This window comes from Homalodisca vitripennis, chromosome 2, assembly GCF_021130785.1.
Source record: "Homalodisca vitripennis isolate AUS2020 chromosome 2, UT_GWSS_2.1, whole genome shotgun sequence".
Lineage (NCBI taxonomy): Eukaryota > Metazoa > Arthropoda > Insecta > Hemiptera > Cicadellidae > Homalodisca > Homalodisca vitripennis.
Genome location: NC_060208.1, coordinates 40754258 through 40780069, shown reverse-complemented (window position 1 = coordinate 40780069; position 25812 = coordinate 40754258). Strand labels below are relative to the sequence as shown.

Genomic DNA, 25812 nt, shown 5'->3' with positions numbered 1-25812 from the left:
TTAAGTTGTAAAATAATGGAGATGTATTATACTCTATGGCTTATTTTACACAAAATATTAAATTCAACTGCTCAGAACTGTTATTCATAACTTTTCTCTTTCTCGTTTTCTCTTTTACGGTTATGTCTATGAAATTCTGTTTGCAGTTATTTTTTCACTATATAACAATGATTATTTTAATTCTTCAAAACTTAAATGTAGCGCGTAAGGATTATTAAAAGCGCGGTTTTAAGTTTACGCAGATCGCACTCCAAAGAATGTCTTTAATATTGACTACTAACCGTATGACTTATAGAATAATTACTTAATAAGGGGTTTTTTCCTCTAAAGCTTAAATATCTTCATTTCAACTAATTCCAATAATTACCTGAAATATACCGTTTAGTATTATAACGACGGTGTAGATTTTGTGCAACTCTGTTAAAAAACTTTAATTAAACATATATTTATTTACGAATACTTATTGCAATAAGTATATCAGACATCTACTTGAAAGTAACCTGAATGTAAAATTGACATTGAATACTAAGCTTATGGGTTCACAGACAAAATAAAGTTTTTTTTGCCATAACTCATAATCATCCTGGTGTTTGGGATCTCTCAGGAAATTATCCGTCTAACATTGATAGGCTCCAGTTTAAACATGTTATTTTAACTATTAATTTAAATTACAGTCTATCTACTAGGAACAATCACAAACATTTAGTAATTATATATATATATATATATATATATATATATATATATATATATATATATATATAAATTTGAATAAATGCCAAAAGCCGAATTTTTAATTTTTTTCAATAATAATTGAATCACAAGAAGTACTTGCTCCGCTGGGACTCGAACCCAGATCTCTCACTTGCCGGGTGAATGTGCTACCATTACACCACAGAGCCCTTACTTTTTACGATTCAATTATTTTCTATTGAAAATACATATTGGTTACATATGCGTTTAAATAACCAAACTAACATATGATCGGAAGACCAAATACCTGCCAAACGACTTTTATTTACAATTAATTAAATTTGTATAAATGGCAATAGGCGAATTTTAAATTTTTTCAATAAACATTGAATCACAAAAAGTACTTGCTCCGCCGGGACTCGAACCCGGATGTCTCACTTGCCGGGTGAATGTGCTACCATTACTTATCTTTAATCACATATGGTTTCCGATCATATGTTAGTTTTGGTTATTTAAACGCATATGTGACATATACGGCCTAAATACAAAATAATTGAATTATACATATATATTGTCAACCATAGAAAACTTTCAACATGCAAGGCATACGTGACACAAAGACCAGATAATGGGTGTGCTACAGCTATTGAGCCAACTGAGCTTGTTGAACTTGTTCTCTGATAAGACACTTGGGCGCCTATTGAACACTGATAACAGAGCGCTCGTAACTTACCACGTGACTTTAATCTCATAAGTAAGTTGGAACCTTGAGAAAACAACTTGTATAACACTGTTCAGAAGAGTAGGCTATGAGCGAACGTGATCGTCTACAGTACCTAAGTTGGTTATCGCCATAGCTCCTGAGAACTTATATACTCAACAAAAGCCAAATCTGAAGGGAATCTCAACCAATGTGCTTAGACAAATATACCTCTAGGTTTTCTACCTGAAACAACATTTTCATGAATTAAAAGTGATTTATCTACACACTTGCTCTTATCTACTAATTGCTTCTCTACTCTGATTTTCTACTTGCAGATCCTATCTACTCGAGGTGGAGAGCTCTTGTCTACCTTATCTACCTGCACTCTACTCACCTGCACTCTCTACTTTATCTACCTAGTTTAATCGCTTCATTGACAAAACATGAGTCATTAATAAATGCAGTATGCATTAATCAACATTTTATCACCCTCATTGACTGTAATAGCTTTTATTGAATAATTATACTGCTCGCAAGGAATACGATGGTACATATTTATCCCTTCTAAGAATTACTACTCTTTAACACACCCATAACACTTTACTTACAACAAAAATTTATTAATCAATGATTTAATGGCTGTTGGTAAAAATTAATAGATGTTCAAAAAAGACTCAATTTAAAGTTCAAACATGCTTTTGTAACACGCAATGGTGTTGAACGACGAAATGGTGGTGACGTAAGGTGAACACCAACTTAGGTACTGTAGAAGATCACGTTCGCTCATAGCCTACTCTTCTGTACAGTGTTACACAAGTTGTTGCTTCATGTTTTGCTCATTTGAACACAACTTGCCAAGTAGTTACTTTCAGTGGATGTCTGCGCCAATCTAATCTGGATCTAGTTCTTAGTGGAATATTATATTCTTATACAGTCTCTACCACAACCTTGCTCAACTGTCCATATGGCCAGTCTATTCTCACTTCTACGAACAATCGGTTTAGAAAACCACAATTCATTGGTTGTCTCTAGTCTACTCACAACATTACCTTACGTTTGTATTGTTACGTACTTATACATTTCCCGCCCATCCTGCTTGCAGTTACTCTCGTAAACTTCTTCTGGAATCTAGTATTCCCGAAAACTATAATTTGCACTATTAAAGTTGTTTTGAAGTTATACTGTATGTTGTGTTCTATCTGAACTCGAAATAGCTTTTCTGCTGAAACTATTATTAAAGGATATTTTATGCAGTTATATATTAATCAACAGAGAGGAACTGAGTCCCACACAGTTTCTTAGTTACATGAAACTATTAAGAGTTGTTCCTTTGTTTTGTATGAAGTTCATAGCAACCGTGAAATTTCTCATAAGAACGAATTACACGTAATTTATTGCGCGTAAAAAACAGATACCTTACATTTAAACGCAGATCCTGGCAAGCTTTTCATAAAGGCTCAACGTTATAAGGAAATTATTCCACTTTAAATCTGCATGAATTCCCTTAAGAGCTGTTAAATATTTAATTATCGCTATTTTACCTGAATTAAAATCTCTGGAATTTCATTACTTTTAATAATAATTCTCGGATCTTTATATAGTGGTTTATCATTTTCCTTTGTTTTAACTGGCTATATCAGATGTTGGATAATTTTTCAGTATAAATTTACAAGTAGTAAACAACCAATTAATAAATAAAATGTTCTTGGAAATAACTCTGATTATGAGAGCACTGATAGAGCCATATTCATTAATAAAGTTTCAGGAAAAAATAAAAACTGATTTTCATTAGAAATTAATACTTATTACCATAAATTTATATCATTCTGTCCGAATAGAGGTCATTCCGGCAGATGTGTATATTTCATTGCAAGAAACAACAAAGTATACTAATTTTCATATAAGCACAACTAAAATTAGAACTATAAATTCAAATAAGTCCCAGTCTAAACTGTACATATAACATTTTACTCAGTGATGTCATAATTATTAACTACATACACGTGAAACACGGAATATTTCATTGCACTTCCCTTATGATTCAGAGAATCTTACAAATGTTGAGCTAAACACAAACTGAGCTAAGCACACTAATATACGAGACAGTTTTTACTGTTGGAATATTGTTAAGTTTTACGAAAATCCTGTAAGCTTTCACTTTACAGCCAATTTTACTTGCACAATACTGAAAACTAAGCATCAGTACCGTAGCTAACGTTGTATCTCCTGGTTTCCATGCCTACAGAAAGAAACTCATTAGAGAGACTTTTGGGGGAAAGAGATCTACTAAATCTCATTAAATAAGCAGTATTTATCAACAGTTTTGTCGATATGTTATTAGTCATGTACAGCCGAGATTATTTCCAACACATTTATGGTAAGTTAGGCTGAAAAGTAGGAATTTAAACGTGAATCTGATACATCACGATTGGTTACAGGATAATAAGCTATGGAAAAATATTACCAATAGTATTGGTAATATGGATGTTGCTTATATCTTTTAATAATACATTTTGCAGTAGAATCGATTTGTATTTTTACAGATTATTGTTAACAGACTTAAAATAAAATCTGAATTTTCAGCTTCCATTCATCTATAAAGCCTACTAAGTTGAGCTTAACTGCTTTGATATTGCAGTATAACGCATATAATGCATAAACTTTTCCGTACTTGTTTTGTTCTTCATAAGTGATGAATTTTTAGATCATTATTACGTTTTAAATTTAGGACACTGCCGATTAAATTGAATAAAATATAAAAATTCACTATTTTCAACAAAGTTTACTATGGGCGGTGGATATTATTAATATAAAAGGTTATTAATTATATTAATTATTCAAATTTCGACATTTCCTATGGTTGTATGGTACGGGAAACTGGAATATAATCTCTTCTTCAGATATTAAAAAACACCTATAATATCAAGCAATCATTAAAAAAAGAAATCAATAAATGGCTGAACTAGGCAAATTAAAACTTAACAACAGAACGAGGTGTGCGTTAGTATAATTGGACTTCTGAAAATAAAGAGTGGTCACAAGAAGTTCACTATCCAATGCAGGCTCATTGTTTATAAATGCTACACACACCAGAGAATTTGAGATACTGAAACGTTTATTTCACTTGAAAAAGAAAATAGATTCCAGTGCTCGAAACTTTGCATTGTTGTAAATTTCTTTTAAATCCGTTATTATGAATAGAAAGATTTCTTTATTATTGAACTACATTCACTCATTTTTTATTGTATAATCGATATTACAATCTTTAAAAAATGAAGGTAGAACTAGCATTTCATGATGGAACAAATTAAAAACGCTTAACAAATTATTTTTAACCGGATATAAGCTAGTTAACCCTCGCTACGAAGTGAGTTTATCTTGTAAAGCCAATTTTCAATTTGCACTCTCACAAAGACAGCACACTCTGGTGACACCTAAGCCTCGAATAAGCTGGCTCAACGCTATCTAACGTAAGTTTGTGAAAATTATATAATGCACTATCTCGAGTGGGCTTTCTCCTAATTGTTTTGTTCGCTTTGGGCGTTCAAGAGGCTTGTAGATTACCAGCATTGTATATAAAGTAGATCTGATTATTGAGAGATCGTTATACTTGCCACCATGTGCGGACCGCTAACTTCAGGTAATCTATTTATCTATTTTAATTGCATATTTAATGTTTCATGATATTTTTACTGTCTACGTACCTTTTTATCTTCACCAGTATTCGTATTACAATGATCATAATGGAAAAGTACTGAGTTTGTTATAGAATCCCGCGTAACTTAGTTCACTTCTCCTTTATTTTACCTAATTTAACATTGTAAAGTACAATATACCATACGTAGTTACAATTTTAACTGTTGTAATAATCTTAGAATCCTGCTTCTAGATTCGTGTTAAGTTTAATGTAATGTATTTCTTTGATCCGTAACCACGTTATAAATATAAAAAGTTTCTTACTCGATAGAAGTTTTTAATAATCATTATGATTATCAAAGACTTCATTTTCATGGTCATGATCTATATCAGATATAATTTCATATACTTTTAATACTCATTTAATTACTTTTATTGCGGTATCATAATTGTAATGTGTGGTCGAAAAGAACATATTTAATCAGATTTTTAATTCATTTATATAATTTTTTACTGTTTTCAAAACGTAAGTGTTGAATTTATCTACAAATGCAAATGTAGAATTGAATTAGAATATTGTAAATAAAATATCAAAACTTACTCTTACAAACATCTCATTGTATTCAAAATGTGAACCTTTAACTTTTTCCAAAGACTTATTGATATGCATGTGTACTGGACAGCACGTAGAAATAAATAAATATATATATATATATATATATATATATATATATATATATATATATATGTATTTACTGTTCAGTTAAAGTAAATACATAGAAAACACGAAGCCTGTCACTCAAATTAAAATTTCTGTCTGTCTATCTGTCGTCTGTCCTCAAAAAATGTAGAGAATAAACTTACCTATATACTTTAAATTTTACATAGAGATTCATTTATATACTGGCAACATCGCATGTAATGATGGTGCACGTTATTTCAAAGGAAGTGGCTGAGCTTTGTGAACATTTGTACATTGATCTTACGGGTAAACATGAAGGTAACGAGAAAATCACATAGCAATACTTGTATCTATAGACTTGAAATATTTCAAACAACCACAAAGATGCCTAAACTAGGGTAAAATCCATACGTTATAAATAAATATTGTTAAGTTCTACATTTTTGTGAAAATATACTTAATTTCAATATTACTTCCTGGTTACGATATCAATTCTATTCAATCCATAAGTTATTTATTCTTTAAAATATATATGTTGTTTTAGGCCTCTCCTATGTGCCAGAGCGGTATATGATGGTCCTTCTGGGCTTCCTGTTGACCATCATCAGCTCCACGATGAAGTATGCCATCGGCATAGCCATCACGGAGATGGTGGTACCACACGCGGCCGTCCATCACACCAGGGCTGGTGACTTGTACGACTGCCCTTTCCCTAACAATACCTTATTCAACCCTTCAACTGATGTTCAGTATTATCACTCTAAGGCGGTTAGTACACAACTACCTGTTTACTTTGCTTAGAGTTTAGAAGGGACGAGATATAGATAAATTCCTATTAAGATTGTGGAATAATTTACTGTAACTTACATATCCATCGTTCAGATATTTCCGTTTTACTGCTAGTGCCTAGTACACATTAACGTGTTCCAAGTACGATTCGAGGGTTGGTTTTTAATGACGCTCCGTGGAGCGTCAAAAATTAATAGAGGTATTCGGGTTGATTTTTCATACACTAACTTTCCCCATTTGGAATAGTCTTAAGTTTGACAAACGTTATTTATTAGGGTCCTTAAATCAAAGTTCGACAAACCGATTATTAAAAACCTAAGGCGCTTATAAACAACCAAAAACGTAAATAAATAGTATATTAATTTAAAGATATCTGAATTTCTTCTATTGTGTCATCCATTGGGGTGCCGGATTTAACTACTCGCTGAACACTGCTGGAAAAGAATTGAAAAACCAGAAGAAATACTATAAATTTGCTTTTTGGTCGTAAAATTATCTACTTTACCAAGTACTTTCCTTTTACAATACGAAAAGCATCATAATCCTGCTATATTTAGTAATCGCTTTTTACCAGCCGGAAAAACCAAATAATTGAAATTTGTACTTATTTATATACCTATGCAATATAATATTAGTTTTCATTACCAGGGGTGAACTTAATTTCAGATTTTAATATGAAATTTTGGTAATTTTTTACGCCTTGAATAAAATATAGAGCTCATGCAACAAATAAATCATAAGTCTAAATTAACATAGCATCGTATGATTCCAATTAAATACAATGTATTAAAATTCGAATACTAATAACTAAAAATATATGGGACATTTCTAAACGTTAACAACCATCCTCATCATTACTCCTATAAATAATTTCTGGCTTTTAAAGAGTTCCTAAAAATTACAACAAAGGAAAACTGGTTTAAAAAAAAAACATAAACATCCTTCATTATTTTCGTCATATACTGTAACGACTTCAAAATGTAAAAAGTACTCGTCAAGCAAGCGGAGGCAGGTAGAGATTCAGTTAACGGTGTCACAAGAAGTGATAAGATATAACATCAGTCAGCATTAACATTAATGGGAGCTTTAGTGTCAAGCTCTAAGTTAACATGTGTTCAAGTTTGTGAGCGCCACGTTACATCCTTGTCACCCACATTCTGGCTGAATACGATCTGTCAGCTGAGATAGTGTCTTGGCTGACAGTGAGAATTAATTGTTTCAATACTGGCTTACAGCTCAGTTCCTGTATGTTGTATCATAGCTCTCTAGGTGCGTGTGTCTATAAAGACCCTTAGTAACGTAGTTATCATACTTAACAGATAGGGGACTTTGTTGGCTTGATGTTGTTTGATAAGCACCCAACAGGGTACTTTTATCATATCGTTATCTGTTCGCCCAAGCGATAACTCTTTATAGTTATGTCCTCTAAACTTGCAATTTAGTATTTGGGTTGCTCTTGGTATACCGTGTACAAATGATAAAATTAAAAAATTGTAAATGCAGTAAGTTTCCATTCCGGTGGTGTAACCTAAAAAAAATTAAAAAGCACCCTTTTTGCATAAAGATTTAGAATACGCATTTAACTACGTTTCGGCGTACAGAAACAGGTGGTTTTTACAAAAAATTGTTATATATTAATAATTAGCATATTTTGTGCTAATTATTAATATATAAACAATTATAAGCAACTCTCATACGTTTTTATCGTACAATTTGACAACGCGGCACATCTCTGATTTGGATGAGGCAAGTGGCGGACCTCAGTACAGGTCACGCCCTCATCGACCTTCTTTGCTGCACACTAGAATAATTATTAATACTACATTGTGACAATCGAAATTATCAACAATGTTAAATATTTTTGGGATTTTGGCCTCAGCAGTATGGCGGTTAATTAACGTAAGTTTGTGTAAATGAACAATACCTGCTTCATTAAATATGTGTGAAAATTTTAAAACCTTTTTCGATCTTAATAAAATAAAAATTGGAAGTAATTGTTTGTAAGTAATTTGCCTTATATATCTAAAACATAAATTTAAAAAACTAAATTTTTCAAAACCATCCGCCATTGTAGCTCTACTAGTTAGTTTGTGTTTACTGTTCGTACCCGGGAATCCGTACTTTTTTATCCGTACATTTTATATAACAGTATTATTCTTATTTATCACAATGTTGCGTTTTCCGGAATCGCTCCCGCGTTACAGTGTGAAATGAGTCCGCGATAGATGTTTGGCGCAAATCCCCAAGATTAACATTCCCAAGTTCTGCATATAACACTCTTCCGGTTGGGATAATTACAAGAAATCCATATGTACGCTAAAAATAAAGCTTTCTGTACTATAGTTCTGAAATATGACATAGTGAAAATTTGCTGCGAACATACACATGATTACGGGAATGTAATCCACCACTTTCCGCTGTGAAACGTTAAGTCGATTAAGGTTAAGGGTTTAATAATTTCTGAATGAAGTAATTATTGTATGTTGTTATACACTTGAATCAGCAATATTTAAACTTACTATATTTCGTAATAAATCATATTTAACTACAACACAGCCATCAAACCATCGATATTTAATAAAAATGACTTCAAAAATAACGATGTTTAGCTTGTCATGCAGTAGTTCTGAAAATTGAGGTAAAACGTGAAAACAGGCTGTGAACATGTAAATACGATTACGGGAATGTAATCCTGCACACAGTTGTTGGGTGTAAGCTAACATTAAGTATCGTAAAGCCCTTTGTATTTTGAGCGAGGCATTCTTACCTCAATTTAGAAACAGTGGTGTAGCGAAGGTTGAGTTACAACCTCCCATCAACTATAATAAACGACACTAAAATATCAATCAATAAAGAAACATTTATTAGAAAATTTCATCTACGACTTTAGATACCAGTTTAACAATTTAATTTATAATTAATATTATTCTTATGGGAGTTTCACACAACATGATTAATTGCTTTCACATTTTGTCAAACACGTCATATTTACTATGATTGCTTTTTACTTTTATCTATGTTAAAATAATAATATTTGATCTTTGTTATAGAATTGTATTTAAAGCGCCTTAATATATGTTTTTAAAGAATACATTATTACGGCTCATTCTGTCATATTAAGGCTTTTTGAATAGTTATAACATTGAAAAATAAATAATACAATATTATTTCTTTAATAACCAAATATTAAAATTAAATAATTTGCTACAAAGACCGTAACTACAGTTTTCCAGGAGTATAAGTACCAATTTAATAAGGGGACACTAAAAACTATAAAAATGTCAGGTAAACATAATTCGTTCAAAAACGCTTATTTACTAGTTATATACAGGAAAATATTTTCACAGACATGAGTTTCAAGAATTACATTAATCTAAGTACTTGTTTTTGAGAATAAAATCATGCAGTAATATTTATTACTTCATAAGTTCCTGACCTGAAAATTAAAATAAGTGCACATTAGACAATCCAAATGAAACCTTTATATATTTTTTTAATCAAATCTCAATAATGCATTCAGAAACGTAATATATTTCACCTCCTAATCTTTTATTTTGCTAAACAATCTGTCTACGATTACAAATCTGTATTATACAACAGTATTGCATTGTCTTGACAAGAAAAATAAAAAACCTGTTTTTTACATGTGTTTTAATCCGTTAAATCAGTAATCCAACTGAACATCAAAACCACCATCTACCAAATGAGAATGAGAGGAAATTTGCTCTGCAATATTCAGTGCAAAAGACCCGTTTAACAGCAGATTAGGACAGTAATGAGACAGTCCCACCTTGCGAGACAGATAATTTGTTTCAATATATGTCAAGGTAGCAGACTGTTGCTTCTTCTACACCTTTATTAAACACTTCTAATGCATTCTTAAAAGAAACTTTAGTTTCTAGTCAAGTGTTAAACAGATTATTTCCAATGAAGAGTAATCATAATGATGCAACTAATTGATCTATGTTTTGGTAAATTAAGCAAATCTAGTAACTATGACATTTAAACTTTGGTAATACATCTTTTGATTATAAATTCATCATGTTTATGTTGTATTTTAAATTGAATAAAATATTACAGATATCAATAAAACCGCCTAGGGAATCCCATATAAGCCATCAACTTTGACATATTTGGTTAAGTTGCTCAAAAAAGCAATAACTGAGTGATGTGTGTTTATTCATTTATAATTTAGTAAATGTATACTTTGTTAACAAAATAATATTTTTATACATAAAAACATGTCACTCCCTAAGGCTATAACTAAGAAACTAAAGCATTTAAGCTAAATGAAAAGGAACATTTGTATAAACTTCAATTAAGGTCATGACTGTACAATAAATTTACAAAGTAAAATAATATCATTGTGAATTGAATAACCTTCTTCATTTTTCCCATCGCAATCATACGTTGGCAATTAATAAGGCAGAATATATTGGTAAATTGTACAGTTGTGAAGGAAGCAGAAATTTTTCGGACATTTGCCATCGTTCACTGATACTAAAACCAGTTTCACTGCGTTACAAATCTGAAATCTGTTCTCTTCCTGAGGTGAATAACTAATGTAACACATAACTTCAATCTAGATTAAAATCTAAAAATCATACTATAGTGTTCTGACAAAACATAAGTTCTGTCAGTTCTGGACACAGGATTTATTCGGACATTTGCCATCGTTCAGTGATACAATAATTCAGTAACTACGTTTCGAGATCTGCAATCTGGTCCCATCCTCAGGCAAATAACTAACCTTAAACAGCCATCCATGTGCGTTGTGAAAAAGAAATTTCAAAATACAAAGATTTCCTTTGCCTCATCTGCCAGTACACTCAAATGAGAAATGCTTCAAAATTTCCGACTTGCAAAATGTATCTCGTGATGCGTATGGTGATTTTGTTTAAGAGCACTCTTTTTCCGAATATATTTATGAAGAGAGAAACCTGGCGAAACGTATGCGGATGCATGGTCGGGAATCTTTAAAGTGTAAACTGTTTAAAAAAAAGTAATATTGAAAATACATTTTTGACACAAAACATGTCATGAAGGTAACCGCAAATACAAGTGTACACGATGTGACTTTAGTTTTAAATAGATTGGACATTAAAAGAAACAATTGCACGATTTAACCAGTGAGAAATAGTTTCTTCTTTATCAATAATTTTCAGTGTTTTAGACCGTCTTGTTTTAAATAATTTAGACGAAAAAATATAAATTATCTCATGAATTTATAATACTTATTAAGATCTTAATTTAATATGATTATAAGTTATTCTACTTATCAGATGAGCAGTAATTAATTATGTATGTATCGTTAAAAATATTTATGTGCTTTATGTTTCAAAAATGTTAGAATCCATCCTATGAAATATTACGAATATATTTTAAGACCAACAATGACTCGTTATTTTTATAATTTTTGTTGACCTCACACATAACTATAATCTTGGTTAATATAAGCAAACCACACTAGAGTGTTTTGACACGTATAATTCAGGAAACGTAATCTCTGAAAGATGGTAAATGTCCGTAATATACTGTTTGCCTCACAATCCATCCCTCGTGAAAAACAAACTCCTAACAAAGAGTATATATTTGTGATGTACACCAGGTGGAGCTGTTCGACTGGAGTGAGAAGACACAGGGGTTGATCTTTGGATCCCTCTACTGGAGCTATATGCCCCTGCAGACACCGATGGGGGTTGCAGTGGAACGTCTGGGGGTCAGATACTTGCTTGGGGGTGGAATGCTGTTGGCCAGCCTCTGCTACCTACTCACCCCCATAGCTGTCATCAACTATGGAGCTGTGGGCTTCATTGTCACCCGCGTCATCATGGGTGTGGGATTGGTGAGTATATCACTTTAAATTACGTGTAAAGAAGTTCACGTCCTCCACTCTATATTTTTGAAACCCCCCGCAGTAGTTATCAACAGAAATTGACAATTAATTGTATAGGTTTTCCTCCTATTTCTCTAGCAATGTTGCTCTATTAATTTCACATATGTGTGTATTTTCATGGACATATTATAGAAATGTCTTAATTTGTATATAAATCCATGTACAGCTATTAAGCATTTTCTAATGAGTCGCTTTCCTAAGTGTAAAATTCACTTTTAGTACAATAGCTTGACTCTTAATAAATGTGCACTTAAGTATCCAAAAAGGACTACATTGACCCGATATTTTAGGATGGCAGTGACAGTAGAATAACGGAAATCTTATCCACCTAAGTGAATAAATTGCAGTATGATGAAGTAAATTGATAAGGCAATAAAGATTACCTGGCGCTCACGTTTCTCTGCCGATATTATTAAACCCTGTTACTCCCACAGATGCCACGCACTACCGGTGCGAATTAATGATTTTATATCAGAAGGATAATATTCTAACAGTAATTTATTGATAAGTTCTCTCATACTCTTCTTATTGACGAAACAAGAGTTGGGGAAACCACGAATTTGGTTTAGTAACAATGGAGATAAAACTAACAATAGACCATAATTAAATTAAAACGTAGAAGTGAACCCAAGGCGATACTGTTAAACTGAATATCTGTCACCAGATTGGTTAACTTCATTTCCTAATTCGGTTGGAAAGAGCCAGTGTTAAAACTCATTCAAATATTACTAGATTAACCCAATCCGCTTAATCTATCTATCTTTGACAATCTTTCGTTATCTTTTGCGAAGTGATTATTCCAAGCGATCAAGTATTTTTATTGCAATATTTTAAAAACACAACACTATTTATTATTATTATTAACTAATTATGAATAAATTTATAATTTTCCAATCAATATAAACAAAATAAATTATAAACAATGCCATTTTTGGAAATTGAAAGGCCACTTTTTCGAGTAGTGTAAATAAATAAATACTCTACTGAGAGTAAACTACTAGATATTTATTTTTTACCAATTCTAAGGTATTGATTACAAAACCGTTAGTGAACCTAACTGTAGTGACTTGTTTGAAGATAACTCTAGGTTTGTAGCTTGTGCTTGTCTTTACTGTGATAATTTTGTTGACCTACTATAACCAAGAATCAATACTGTAGGCACCCGCGTATCCAAGCTTAAACGTGATTCTGCCCAAATGGTTACAAGAGGACCTAACTGTAGAGATTTTTTTGAACATAACTCTGGGTTTTTAACTTGTGCTTGTCTTTACTGTAATAATTGTGTTGACCTACTATAACCAAGAATCAATACTGCAGGCACCCGCGTATCCAAGCTTAAACGTGATTCTGCCCAAATGGTTACAAGTGGACCTAACTGTAGTGATTTGTTTGAACATAACTCTAGGTTTGTAACTTGTGCTTGTCTTTACTGTTATAATTGTGTTGACCTACTATAACCAAGAATCAATACTGCAGGCACCCGCGTATCCAAGCTTAAACGTGATTCTGCCCAAATGGTTACAAGAGGACCTAACTGTAGTGATTTGTTTGAACATAACTCTAGGTTTGTAACTTGTGCTTGTCTTTACTGTGATAATTGTGTTGACCTACTATAACCAAGAATCAATACTGCAGGCACTCGCGTATCCAAGCTTAAACGTGATTCTGGCCCAAATGGTTACAAGAGGACCTAACTGTAGTGATTTGTTTGAACATAACTCTAGGTTTGTAACTTGTGCTTGTCTTTACTGTGATAATTGTGTTGACCTACTATAACCAAGAATCAATACTGCAGGCACTCGCGTATCCAAGCTTAAACGTGATTCTGGCCAAATGGTTACAAGAGGACCTAACTGTAGTGATTTGTTTGAACATAACTCTAGGTTTGTAACTTGTGCTTGTCTTTACTGTTATAATTGTGTTGACCTACTATAACCAAGAATCAATACTGCAGGCACTCGCGTATCCAAGCTTAAACGTGATTCTGGCCAAATGGTTACAAGAGAGGCCTAACTGTAGTGACTTGTTTGAACATAACTGTAGGTTTGTAGCTTGTGCTTGTCTTTATCTGTGATAATTGTGTTGACCTACTATAACCAAGAATCAATACTGCAGGCACTCGCGTATCCAAGCTTAAACGTGATTCTGGCCAAATGGTTACAAGAAGGCCTAACTGTAGTGATTTGTTTGAACATAACTCTAGGTTTGTAACTTGTGCTTGTCTTATCTGTGATAATTGTGTTGACCTACTATAACCAAGAATCAATACTGCAGGCACCCGCGTATCCAAGCTTGAACGTGATTCTGGCCAAATGGGCTCCGCCAAAAGAGAAGAGCAAATTGGCAGCTATTATATACGCAGGTATGTCACATTTTACTATTACATACCCAGTAGTTATAACGTGTTTAATTGATTTCGTAATTTTATCTAAACCATCCATGCTTACTCTAAATTTCTTGGCTATAGAGTTTTCAAGTAAATAGTATATTAAACCAATATTAAATTTTCCTCATATATAATCGAACTCTTAATTTGTTGATTCTATGAGGATGTGGTTTTTACATTGTAATAGATACGCAAGATATCTCAAATGTTCAAAATAACCTACTTTACCAAAGGAATCAAATTTATCTACATGCTATTATCTATATCATTTTAAGGTCGTTAAATTAAATTCGAAACGCTGATTTAAGAAATTTTCATCAATTTTGGGTCAACCACTACTGTATTTATACGTATATGAACATAATCTCAAGTAACAATGTGTAATAAATTTGTTATTGATTTGAGATATTACTTAGAATTTATTAATTACTTTGAATATGCCTTTGCAAGTATTTTACCAATCACCAAAAATCAAAAAATTCATCAAATCCAACTTAAATTTTTTTAAATAGGCTACCTTTATTATCCAATATGTTTAAATATAATTTTTATGTCGCTACAAAATTTTACCATCTTATCTCATTCATTCCTTTTCCATTTCATTAAAAGAGGGAGGAAATTTATTTACTAAATACATTCTTGGAATCAAATTGGTATCAAGAACTACCATTACACAATACCAGTTATAAATAAACATTCGATAAAACTTATCCTGTTTTACAACTCTCGATTTACAACTCCCTTAGTCTATTTTTGAAATATATCCATGTATTATTGATAGTATATTTATCACATTACAAAAAACATTTGCTCCTAAGAATATTATAATAAAACTAAGTAAATGCACATTCATTTTACATGCACATTCACTGGATACAGATTTTCTTAAGAAATGGGTACCATTAAAGTGTATTAATAAATGGTGAATAACTGATGGACAAGTAATGACCAATTTTACTAGTCCGAAGTTCTATGTTTACATTTCAAGAAACATACCTACACAAAATTACTAGTTCTGAGTAGTTATAAAGATTTCTATACGCATTAAATTTAATATTATCTTTTAAATAATTTTAATACTTTCAACTACTCTCTCAGGTGAGAATCTCGGGTTCATATTTTCGATGGCGATGAGTGGACTGATCCTGGGTAGCGCCAAGGGCAATTGGCCGGTCCTCTTCTACGTATACGGTGCCGTTAGCGTGGCTTGGCTCATCCTCTGGGCATTCTTCGGGTACGACGACCCCGCCACCCACCCTTTCATATCCGCCGAGGAGAGGGTCTACCTGGAGGATTGCATGCCTCACAACGTCACTAAGGAAGAAGTAAGCCGGCTTAAGATCATTTATGCACTGTAAAAATAAAAAAAAATACTTATATTTAAAGATATACATGGTGAACCAGAATACATGGGCCACTGATTGTAACGGTATAACAAGTGAAGATATAAATTCCTTTTCATCTGTAACCTCGCTCCTATTTTATGGCCAAATAATTCGATGTAATTATTTTCAACCACCCCAAAAAATCTGCAAGGGATAGTTTTGAGGATATGGGAATTGTTTTTGGGAAATATTTAGAAGCAAAGGTGGAACGTGTGGAACATTATTTTAATAGTCTATTGACGCAGATCATACATGTTTTTTTTTTCAATTTATCTAGCTATAAACGTTCAAGATGTTAAAAATCTTAAAATATGTTAAAACAGCTTTAACCGGTTTTTTTATTGTTACTATATTGAACAACATATGAAACTCCACATTTTGCCAAAATAGTTGAGCAACTAGTAAATAACTAAAATAGTTCAGTTCCGAAAACCATTTTTACATTTTAAAATTATTATATATTGAACATTTTTTAAATATTTATAAATTAAAAATACTCAGTACAACCGTATAGTTAGTATTACACTAAATTAAAGGTGGCAGCAACATAACAAAAACATTTTTGTGTAATTTAGCTCTATCTTTCTCAAGCGGTTTAGGTTCTTTAGGCTAAAATAACAATCTCAATGTATTCAAAAGACTTTATTTATGTAATAAATTGTAATACAACAGTTGAACACTACTAATACTTAAGCAATAAGCCGGATGTCTGTCAATTACCAGGCGCAGGAAATCTGGCCCTCAGTTACAAATAAAACCAAATCCCCAAATATTCCTTACTGGTTTTTTGGAGGGTTTAAAATAATTGTATCGATTTCTTTGGCCAGGGGGTACACTATAAATAGAGTTTCTATCTTCATTTGTTATACTGCTAAAATCAGTGGCCCATATAGGGTTTACTCTATATATAGAGCTTATTTACATAAAAAACTAATTTGTTGTTAACTATATTATGACTTAAAATTATTTAGTTTTTGAACGTGAACTTGAAATCGTGAGGTGCAAGATGATTACTTTCTATTACATAAGAAAAGGGATATTTCTTAAAAGTTAAAAATTAACGTTAAATAAACGTTAAGTTAAATATTATTTAGAATTAATTGAGACTTCTTATACCAGTTCGAATTTGCCAACAGTAAAAATTACATTTCCTTGCATTTATATTGGAAAAATTTTACTAAGATCTATTTAATCATTAACTTATATCTTTACTATCTTTTAATTTGGACGTCACAAACTAATGTTTACGCTGAAAACCAAACTTGTTATATTATATTAAACATAAAAATGTTAGCTCAATCATGTGTTCGATTTCAAAAACCTGTAATCATTTTTCGATTCATTGGTCGGATCTTGGACAAATTAAAAAAAAGATCACGTTGAAAACACCTGATTAAATACTAAGAGTGCGGTTATGTTCGATAAAATAATCTATTGACTTGGCTGCAGTTGCCTCCGACTCCGTGGCTGGACATGGCGAAGTCACTGCCTCTGTGGGGAGTGTTGATCGCTCAAATCGGCCACGACTGGGGCATTATCACCATAGTGACCGAACTGCCGAGATACATGAAACAAGTGCTCCATTACGAAATTGAGGCCGTGAGTAGACCAATGTCATTAGTCATAGTTAAATACTTAAAAGTGTTATATAATGCAAGTGTACAGGTCAAAACACATAAAATATAATTAAGAACAAAATTTATTTTGTATATATATATAAAAAAAAAAATTTATATAAGGCAAATATTGCATTGCCTTAGATGTTATTTGCAGTAATCCGATAGGTTTTTTATAGTTTTACGTTTATAATGGATGTTTCAATATTAGTAATACTACAAAATATTATAAAACAGATAGCTGAAAATACTGGCAAAGTTATGTGTGCTTTAAATAAAACACAGATTCATGTTATAAGAGTTTTGTCAGAACTGTGGTATTCGGTTTAGTTTTATATAGTCTTCCCAAAAATACTAATACAAAAAAAATAAAAACTTTATTATTGAGATAAGCGAACCCGACAATCTTAATATTGTATTATTTATTGCAAATTACACCATTCATACTAGTTACTTTTATATTGACATAATATTGGGAAATAATAGTCCACATTCAAAATTGATTTTTGTCTGTTTATTAGTAACTGAAGTTACGTAAACTAACCTAAACTTGCAATAAAATAATTAAAGTTTTTTAGAATATTTTGTAAACAATAAATACATTTTTTGCTTTTAAATTTGCTATTATAAATTTATTTTAAATGTGAATCTCAGAAATTAATGCTCTTATGGTCATAAGATTAATTTTTTAGATACTAACTTAATACATTTTCTACAGGTTATTTGATAAATCAATACCCATATTGTATTTTAAATCATACATAATATTTCTTATTGTGAAAATTTTGTCTGGCATAAAAAGGAATCTTTATTCATAAGGTTCCATCTATATGTAAATTATTCAACTACAGTTCAACATATACTCCAGTGTTGGCAACACGTTTCTGCAACAACCGTCGGACATCTCCCACTCAGGCTTGCTGACACAAAATTGGGTACTGACTTACCAAACACCTTGTAAATGCTAAACTGTATTTGAATAATTTATAGGGAAGGAAACTTATGAATAAAGTTTTCTTTCATGCCAGTCACAACTTTCACTATGAAAATAAAATATTTCGTTTCAAACACCCTGTAGATCTGATTGATGATTATACTATGCTCCTAAGAGAACGTTACTAATAACTAATTTAATTGTAAATCAATTTAATCTCCATAGCTATTATTTATAGGATGGACAATGGACATATCTTACTTTAAATTATTGATAATGGTGATACGGACTATTATAACTTTGGACATCAAGAGGTGTTTTGTATCGTTTCCAGAACGGACTACTAAACGCCATTCCTTACGTCGCCATGACTGTGGTTGCCGTGGTCTCCGGTTGGGTCAGTGACTGGATACTCCATAAGAACATCATGTCTATCACCACTGTGAGGAAGGTCTTCAACTCTATCTGTAAGTGTATTGACTGACTTTTCGTTAGTAGTACTATAAATGAGAAGCTCGTTGTCTTCCGGACACTAATTTTGTATCATGCACTCTTCACTGCTAATTAAACCGCTCTATACCTTCCAGCTGAATGTACACTGGGTACAGCATGTGACACTTCAATCTTGGAAACCTTATGTCTAGGAGTGGCACTTCACTAACTGCAAATGCCGAGATGTTGTTGTACAAGGGTAGAACGATAGGACTAGTCTCCTGCGAGGGATCACCTTTAAATTAGTTGGAGTTGGTGGGACTTTATACACATTGGTGCACCACCCTATCCCTATCTGCTTTGACTGGAGAGAGGCTAATACAGAGCTGACTTCCAAGGAGACATGACAGAGATTAATTCCCAAAATCCTTCCTCATGGATCTCGACAGAAGGCAGCCCCTACCCTCAACTTTGCCAATCCAGAATATTCTATTTCTCCGGAAGCAGCGCAAAAGTTCTCTTAGGACTAAGTGCAATTTCTTAGCTTATTGTTCTAATAAAACAAAATGTATACCTCATATAAACAATTACAGTAACCAAGATGGTGAAACACTTTTATACTTGTGAATTACGATATAATGTTATTGCAATCAACCAAATATAAGTAGAATTTGGTTCTCTCTAATTGGGGAATTGAGGAGTAGTGCCCACTAGTCCCCCACGAGAGATAAAGCAAACAGATGTTGTAAACATTCTACATCAACAACAACAACATTAATGTATAAACAGTTGACACGATCGTCACATCGATAACCGACATTAAACCTCTGGCATTGTTGACAAACCGTTGATCGCTTTATAGTTTTTATTAAGCCTCGAATTATCCAATGTTATTTTTTAAAGAGTTAAATAAAGGTTTTATATATGGGAAAATTAAGTTTGATATTTACGATATTGTAATGGTTTCTCGGAATCATATTTTGTAATTTTAAATGCTAGAAATCTAAATTAATTTATTAAATCCAGTGTTACATGACCATTTATCCCAAAATCTAAAAAGTGCTTTGGAGACCAAACTCTCAGGACATGTTCACAACTGCATATTCTATAATTATAGCTAGCTACAATCTATTATCTATGTTAATTTTAACTGTATATATCCACATAGAAAGTAAAAATCTAAATAGAGTGAAATGCAAATTAAAATTCTAAAAAGTTTAACTCTACAGCATCAGGCGTATTTTAGTATATACCAGTACAATAACTATGTATAACGAACATAAAAGCAAAACCAATTTAACATTTATAGAATGTAAGGATAAAAAATCCTTTTTTAATTAATATATAAAAAATAATTCATAAATTATAAAAAAATGGTTGAAATATTTAGGCATAGATACTTTATATAGTGGATAAATATAACAGTATTATATTCGAAGTAAATCAGACTTAAAAGTTTCCCTAGAACAGTTGAGTTCTTATAAATACTTAGATAAAGCGTAAACTGACGGTTGCATCAGTATATAAGTTTGTTCTGGGTGCGTCTTTTATTCTTAGCGTGACTCTTGTTACAGCGGCTGCTGGACCTGCGCTCGGGATCGTGGCAGCGATGCACGCTGGCTGCGACAGCACCATGGTGGTACTCATGTTCACCCTCGGTATGGCTCTCATGGGCTTCTTCTACTCTAGTTTGGCGGTCAATACTCTAGACCTCAGCCCCAACTACTCTGGTACACTCATGGGTATCCTTGCGTTTGGCGGGCTGGGTGGTATCATCTCTCCGTACCTTGCTGGCATTATGGCTCCTGAGGCACGTGACTTATAGATGTTAGATTCTAGAACACTAATGCACGTAGGGTTAAGAATTTTATGACGTTATTTTGTTTTAATGGGACACAATTCATGACCATTTCTCTAGAATCGGTTCTTAAGTAATGCTATCATGAAATTGTCGTGTATTTAGTTCCTATTTATTCAACAGGGAACAATGGACCAGTGGCGAGGGGTGTTCTGGGTTGCCATTTGTGTGCTGATGGTTACCAACACATTCTTCCTGGTCGTTGGCAGTGGTGAGGTCCAGCATTGGAACCAGCCCAGAGACGACAAACACAGGGAGTCGCGCAAAGAGATCCTTCATGACTGGTCAGTTTCAAAATTAAAACTAGCTCTTTGGGTTCTTATTTTAAATCTATTTAAATTAATCCTTATAAGTTAGTAGATAATACTATGAACCATTTGGAAGTAAATACTTGATTTAAATGTTTTTAATCAGAACCAAAGCTTTAAAGAAATGCTCACTAAACATCATGACGTATTACTTTTATGTTCCGGCCTATTTCCCAAAACTTGAGATATTATCAACTCAAACTTTTCCAATAGTGGCAATCATTTTGTGATCTATTTTGTGATCAAACCTTAATACAATTTATATTGTTTGATTATACAGAATGTGTTAACCGTTTACCCTTGTGAATGTTTATTTAAACTCCAAAGCTCCAATTCACCTTCCTCTTAGAGAAGCGTCTGGGATCTGACTCTGTTACACACTTGAGCCCTGAAATTTGGAGTCAGAATAGTTCAAAAAATAGTCGGGTACGAAGAAGCTCAATATGAACTCGTTACATCTTTTCAACATCAGAAACACCTAGACCATAAGATATAGTGTAAAGTAAAGAGTATATAGTGTATAGGTAAAGAGATATTCTCATTATCTCATCAGGTGCACAATTAGGTGCACTACCGTGTGATAGACACAATCTCTAAGCACGGTGGAGCAACCAAGTTTTCTAAACATAAAGTTGTTGTGTTGAGACGGGTTGAAGTTCATTTCAGCTTCATGATTATAGGAGTCAGGTCTATAAAAGCGTCAGAGCCTAGACGCTGTACTAAGTGGAAGGTGAATTGGAGCTAACTCAAAATACGTTTACCCTTACCCATCTTAAAAAATCCAAAGTTTACTAATTGAAAAAAACTTCTCTTTAAGCATTTTGTTTAATTTCAATACTAAATCAATGAAAACTGTTAATGGGGTAGTTGTCCCCCTCCCTTTATACGAAGGACACATTATGTTGTTGATCGTAGACCTCTGGTCGTCATTTCCTACATTTCACATTAAGCTAATTAAATGTTTTGGTACGTCTAATATATTAAACTTCATACTCAGTACATCGTACTTTAGGAATAAAAACAATGCAGTAGTACAATAATTAAATATAATGTCATCCTTGCCAATAAACCACTTTAATTTTGTTTTCTTGTACCGATTACATTTTTATCAGTGTACAAACAAATAATATATCAATTCATTATATCATTCTTTCAAAATTCTATAACACAACATGTTATAGGAAACACAACTGCTTGCTAACGAATGTCTCTTCTTGGTTTTATATAATCAGGGGCAGTAAGAAACTTTTGAGACTATTGTACTTAAAAAGTGTTAGGAATAAAGTTTTGTAGGTAAATAATGACTATCTTGTTGGATTGCTATTATATTAGATCATGTGCACTAAGGCAATTTACTAGACCCCTGCAGTGAACTACAACGTGGTAATGTATATTTCTAGTGATTTTACAGTGATACCAGTTGTAGGTTAAAGATTGGTTCGCTGCTGAAGGCTCTCTGAGCCAGGCAATTACATAATTAGTTACATAATTAATGACAAAAATGTAATTCGCAAACCAAGCTATTACTATCATAAATTAACTTAACTAAACGCGAAATAATTGATTACCGAACCATTAGGCTTGAAATTATTCGGTCCGACTTCCCTTTGCCGTTAGCCACGGCTGAACTTACTATTTGTATTTACTATATTACTATTTTGTTCTTTAATCTCATTTTTTCATTTTTTTACGAACAAACCTAACTTCATAATATTGTCCAGAAATTCATAAGCAATGTATCTGCACTTTTGAAAATCATGTAATTTTACTTATTGACTATTTAAACACAGATGTCACGCTCTATGGGCACTAACTGTCGATGACTTGACTGTATCTCTCGCTAACAGTGCATTTCAGAACTACAGTACTGGAATACTAGAACTATAGTATACTACATTCAGTTACCTCTCATTATCTGAACAAAGGTTTAACATGGGAGCAATACGCAACCAATTGTTGTTACTTTTTATAGTATTAAAGGTTTTCGACATGTGGATTAAGTGTTTAGTTGACTACAGGATACAAACGTAAGAAAATATTTTTTGCATTCCTTTCAACTCACCCTTAATTTTCTTCAGTTAAGAGTTACTGGACTGGCAGCCATCTCTGTTTTGCCTTTAAGAAAAAGGTTAAACTTCAAGCTCGATTGCGTAGAATTATGGTATATGTTTCATTAAAACCTTTTAATATACGCGTTCAAACAAGTTTTAGTTTTTATTTGTTAATCAGACAAATGTTGAACTTTTTTATTTCTTCGTTTGGATATTTATTACAATAAAAGTTAAAAAGCGTTCGGATATCGAATTAGAATAATATTTTTTAAATGACACATCTCCCATAAATGTTATAATTACAAATATAAGGCCCTAAATGTGTTTAAGATTTACGTTCTTACGTTGTAAAACTCAAAATAGCCTCGAGTGCAGTTGGTTCTTAATATTATATAACAGTACAAATGAAATCAGCTAAAATAAAAACCTGTAAGAAAAAAATATGCAGTTAGTAAGACCAAATGCTAGGTTGGCTTCGACAGTAAAATCTTTGAAATACAATTATTGGAGCCTCGCTGTCCGAAATATCTCAAGGTTTTAATTTTTTCAGCAAGGCTTCGACACAGTGTGAATTTGTGACCTCTGATCTTTCTATTTATTTATTTATTTAAATGTTTACAGTACAGATTTCAAAATCCAATTACATTCTAACATATTAATATATTATTCATTTATATCGTATTACTAGAAAATTACAAAGGAAAATCACTTTAAAAATACACTTTTAAATCCCAGTCCATGCTCTTCATACCTTCCTATATTTAAAAAAATAATAAATAAATAGACCCTATTATATTACAACTAAACCATCAATAATAATAAATTACACAATGACATTCAGTAAAATAATAGAAACACTAACACTAACAACACCGTATATATTTTATTTTATAATGAATGTCATGCAATGGCCGTGTATGACTAAGAAGTGAATTAATATTTAGCCAATCGGAACTTAAATTCAATTCTTGCTTAAAAATGTTAAAAATTTAGGCTATGTACAATTTATGTACAAACATTTAATACCTTGCAAATAATTTTAAAAATCTATATATTGCACCAAATAACTGAACCTAGTATGTAACTTACGGCAATATGAACTTAATAAAATAAATGTAATTCTCTTTGTATCTTTCAATAATGTAAATTTATGTTTTTTTTTTTCTGTCCAGGCCGCGCAACAGCCCGAAGGTTTGACGGAGAAAACTAGATCAATGGATGGCGTCTGTCGAGGAATACTCACAAAATATCTCATTACCTAGACTGATAAGAGTTGCAAGTTTACCTTAGTCCTTATATAATATAAGCGTGTATATTTTAAGTTTTTTTAACTAGATCTAAAATACTGTATGCATGTGTTAATATCTAGATAGTTTTTATACTTTGACTTGTACAAATATGTAGCATCTTTTACAAAGGTTGTTGGTCTGTAATCATAAAGTTAGTAAATATGTCTTTAATGTTTTATTTATCTTGTGTTTTGCAATTATGTAATAACTTGTTAATTTTATGTTTGTAAATAAAGACTTATAAAATATAGACTGATTGATGTATTTTTTGTAGCCCACTATAATATGTCGCTAGTTATCTCGCATATCAGGGATTTAAAATTGAATATCCATTACCATGAACATCTTACAATAGTTGCTACATGTTTTCGATCTATTATTACACAATTTTTGCTGCCATATACATATATATATATATATATATATATATATATATATATATATATATATATATATATATACATATATTTCTCACTTAGGTAAACGTGGATTTAATGCTTTCATGTTACATTATTTATGTCAATAATATTTCTTTTAACTTTAAAATAAAAGCATGCTTTTTTACAACATCAACTATATGATTTGTTATGGAAAGCACATTTTAGCGCACTAACAATTAAGAACTAACAAGCAACTAGATTTTTCGGTTTAACGAAACTTAAAACAGCTGCAGCGTGCTTTGATTGGGTTACCTCAGTTTAATCAGAAAACAATTATATTTTTATACCTATACATAGTTCACAAACTTTCGCATTTATAACATTAATAGTATTTTTAATATTATCCAGTTTAAAGTATAATATCAACATTTGAACGTACATGTCAAATTTAAAAGGCTTTCATACTCACCTTTATTTTAAAATTAACGAAAAAAATCTCGGACGAAAAAGTACCAGCACCATATCTTTAAGTAAAATCATCTAAAATTATTATACTCTTCGTGAAAAGTATTAGTGGCTTGGTTGAACGAAGTGTTGTCGTATTTTTTGTATTTCCCTTATCTGAATTGAATATTTGTACAGATAATACCTGCTTCTAAGTGCATATAACGTTAGTTACGGAGGACTTAACTAACACCTTTAGAATCAGGTAGCGTAAATAAGTAATCAGTTTTAGCAATCAGACCTCTCTGATCACTGTCTCTTGTTTTCCAA

General features: G+C 32.0%; 1 protein-coding gene across 1 annotated transcript; it reads left to right on the top strand.

Annotated features, from left to right (window-relative positions):
• The first annotated feature begins 4907 nt into the window (after positions 1-4907).
• On the top strand, positions 4908-24914 carry LOC124353825 (putative inorganic phosphate cotransporter). The gene is made up of 10 exons (XM_046803846.1): positions 4908-5036; positions 6259-6482; positions 12112-12348; positions 14674-14761; positions 15884-16110; positions 17620-17769; positions 19055-19187; positions 20727-20962; positions 21134-21294; positions 24542-24914. The coding sequence occupies exons 1-10, from the start codon at positions 5015-5017 to the stop codon at positions 24564-24566; spliced, it is 1503 nt and encodes a 500-aa protein (XP_046659802.1). The 5' UTR covers positions 4908-5014; the 3' UTR covers positions 24567-24914.
• Positions 24915-25812: the final 898 nt, after the last annotated feature.